Below are 3699 nucleotides of genomic sequence, written 5' to 3'. Positions count from 1 at the left end.
ATCCTTGTGTACATATTATTCATCACTTGTGAACTATTTTGAGAGAGATTTTATATCAACCTTTGGATGCATAAAGAGATAAACAACAACAATGTCGATGTGATTCTGAGAAGATGCAGGAGGATAGGATGTCTGCGACCTTACCCCTATCTTTGTGGGGCAAAGAAACTGTTTTTGAAAGACCCTCGGCTCAAAGAAAGGAAAATAGAAGAAAAGAAGAGAGAGAAAAGTGAAAGTAAAAGTAATTCGGAGCAAATAACAAAAAGTATAGCGGCAGAATAGGACGATACAACACAAATGTTCAATATGGTAATGCACATCGAAAAGTAAGAAACTACGTGAGTACTAAATAATATTGCTAATAACAAGAGGCAAAACAAATGGATGCATAAGAGATTTCAACATTAAAATACTGGCAACTTTTTTCGTAGAATTTCATGAGATATACATGTAAGACACATACCATTTTTGAGTTTTCCTGATACAATTTTTCAAAGTTTACATCAAAAAATATTAATAGTTTATATTTGAAAAAGCAACGCAAAATGTTTATTGGAGAGAAAGTTATTACCCGTCCATGCCTCTCCTAAGCTATATTCGCTTTTAACTAGTCCAAATAAAAACATTAACAGTTACCCCTACGCATAAAACCTTTCCTTCGTGATACATCTCAATATATTTATATCACGATGGTATCACGAGGAAAGAGATTAATCCCATTGAAGGATCAACGATCCTCCATGATACCATCTCAATATATATGGCATATCTGCAATGGTATCATGGAGGGTAATGTGTTAAATCAAGAAACAGTTCTTCATGATACCATCACAATATATGTATTAATATGATGGTATTATATATTTTTTGAGAAAAGTGCGTGTGTTTAATACATGAGTGATCCTCTGTGATACGTGTCGATTCAAGATATTATAGATGTCATATGTTTCATAGGGGAGTATTGATGAGTGTTTTTGAAGAAACGAAAAGAAGTCTACGCGATCTGTCACGTATATAAGAGACAGGCGATACCATATTGAGTATACGTAATTTTTGGAAACATCTGGGTAAATAATTTTTGGGACATAAAGTGAGGGCCCATGGGTGGGTAATTATTTTATATTTAGGGGGCATCTACGTTCTTTTCCCTTTATATGTATTGTGTTAAAAGTTCAATTTTCTTAGATATAAATTTAACAATAGTGGTAGCGGCTACACGTGCGAGACACTTGAAATAAAAAAACGAATCTTCAAAGCCAATTATTGATTGATTGTGCATGTACATGCAATTATAATCGACTAAATACGACGTTCAATTGTTAATGGGCAACGTACGTTCGTAGAAACTAGTTAACCAAAAAGGATAAATTAAAGAGAAATGGGTAAATCTAGTTTGTTATACTCGACGTTGCATATATTATTACCTATTATCGTAAATCCCTATTTATTTATTGAATCCGCTTGTCTAAAATCTTGGGTCCGCCAGTCGCCACTGCTCCGAAGGAATGATGTGGAAACAAAAAATTTCTTTTCAAATCTTCTTCGCTAGAAGTCTCTCGAAGTTGTTTTTGGGAGAAAAATAAAAATCAGACTTACAGTGGTAATTTTTGACATTTAACAGTAATATATGGGTGAGAAACATCTTCAATAGTGGCTGTGGCTTCCAACAGTTATTTCTGGATTCCCAGCAGTGCTTTTCAAGTTGAAAAATGACTAAACAAAATGCAAAAAAATTTAATAACTTTGAAACAAAGTAAGTTTTGTAAGAAAATCTTCATGTTAGTTTATTCACATGAAATAAAAGTCACTAAACTTACCTTTCCAAATAACTTGTATTTTGGTGTTTCGAGAAACCTCAGCTAGTGAGTTATTTAAACGTTTAAAACAAATACATTAAGTAGTGATGTGAGGCTGGGAATTGCCAGAGGTGAATTTGTTGTCATAATACAGCAAAGCTTTAGAGTTATCTCTGCTTTTATTTTCATTTCTTTTTTCCATCGTCAACCTTCTTAATCCATCTTCTCACAATTAGGTGTGTGCATATAATTTAAAATATACCAACTTATCGAAAGGATCACATTGTTATTGTTAGGTTGATAGTTGAGTTTTAAATTTTGGGATAGCTTTAGTTACAAAGGAAACTCTGGCGATATTTTTGAAAATCTTGAGAGTTAGTCTAATTTTAAGCTATAATCCACATTCGAAGACGAATATTCCCAAGTGGGAGATAATGTATCACTGCGCGATTTCGGGTTAGGTTTGAACTCAATAAATGTGTGTGGTTAAACCCTCACTATGATTATGGAGGTATATTTTCATGCGGAAGTTGACATTTGAGTATATGTTGAGTGTGCATAAAGATCGGAGTTGAAAAGATTTTTAAAGAGATTCGGGTCTAGATGTGTTTAACATGTGCGACGTGCGTTTCGCTCATCAACCGCATAACCAACCGCAGAATTGTGTCACCGTCGAAATTCCATGTCTGAAATGTGGAACAACATGCGTTTAGCATGTTCTATCATGTTCGCCATGCGTGTCACATGTCCTCCCACATGTTAGACACCCAAAAAAAACATCACTGGCCCAAGATGCGACAAAGAAGCACTTAGCATGTCAGACATGCAGAACCACATCTTGTTCGCATCTCAATCACTATTATAAATATTCAATACAAGAAATTTCTCGGAATTTTCAATCCTACTTCAATTTTGGCCAACTTTTGAGAGAGAAAACACATTTTCCAAATCATCTAAGATGAGTTTCTACTCAATTCCTATGATTATTACATGAATTATTTAACAAGGATTAATGCTAGAATCTTCATTCTAATTCTTAGATTCCAAAAATTTCAGGAGCAATTGAAGGGGATTTTTGAAAAATCTTCGGGAGGTAAGTCCCTTGATTAATTATTGCTATTAGTGGGTTAATTAGCCTTCGTGTAGCCCATTAAAAGGGGTAAATAGCAATGGGAATTCTTGAATTTGTCTAGAAGATGAATTTTGTCCTAGAACCCTAGTTTTGCAGGAAGGGTGGGAATTTATGAAAATTGATCATAGTCCTGGATTTTATCATCACAATTGATTGTAGAGCTACAATTGAACGTTGTGGGACACGTTTAGGGCTTTTTAAAGGGATTTGAGGTATGCCTTTTTTTAAAATCTTTTTCGATTATAAAAATGATTTGAACAAAGTTTTATGCGCGTGCAGGACAAGCTTGCATCGAGGCTGCGCATTTTGTTTCATATTATGATGTATGTGCGTAAACGTGTTTTACTCTATGAACGGGATTGTTGAACCTGATCTTAAATGATATCTTTAAATGTGTTTCGCCTTATTGTTAGGGGCACTGACGACGTGTTTTTTGCCTATCATAACTCACTAGACTTTAACAGTGATGCTAAAAGCCTAAAACTATTTACTTTATATATTCACGAGTCATACTTTTGTCCAAATGCGACAATCTCACATTCTATCTTCCTCAATTTATGATCATTATTATTGTAAAGATATAAACTTAATGAATCTCTGTAACACTATAATTTTTAACATGCTTAATAAGGAAGTAATCGTGCAATGCAAATACCGCTTGCTAAAATAGGGTCTGAATTATTTAGAGACAGCTTAATAGGTCCAGACAAAAGCACGTGGATTAATTGATACTGTATGAGATCAAACAGGCATGAACAAGTAATGTTAATT

At 34.0% G+C, this 3699-nt stretch overlaps 1 protein-coding gene across 1 annotated transcript in view; it reads right to left on the bottom strand.

The window, feature by feature from the left end:
- Nucleotides 1-1644: 1644 nt before the first annotated feature.
- The window catches only part of LOC132048810 (uncharacterized), an 8141-nt gene continuing 6086 nt past the window's right edge, over nt 1645-3699 (bottom strand). Inside the window, exons 6-7 of the mRNA XM_059439496.1 lie at nt 1818-1859; nt 1645-1713 (exon numbers count right to left, since the gene is read on the bottom strand). Coding sequence (XP_059295479.1) covers nt 1645-1713; nt 1818-1859 — 111 coding nt within the window. The remainder of the gene's footprint in view (nt 1714-1817; nt 1860-3699) is intronic.

The sequence above is a fragment of the Lycium ferocissimum genome, chromosome 3, assembly GCF_029784015.1.
Source record: "Lycium ferocissimum isolate CSIRO_LF1 chromosome 3, AGI_CSIRO_Lferr_CH_V1, whole genome shotgun sequence".
In the NCBI taxonomy this organism is placed as follows: Eukaryota; Viridiplantae; Streptophyta; class Magnoliopsida; order Solanales; family Solanaceae; genus Lycium; species Lycium ferocissimum.
This window is presented reverse-complemented; position numbering and strand designations above follow the sequence as displayed.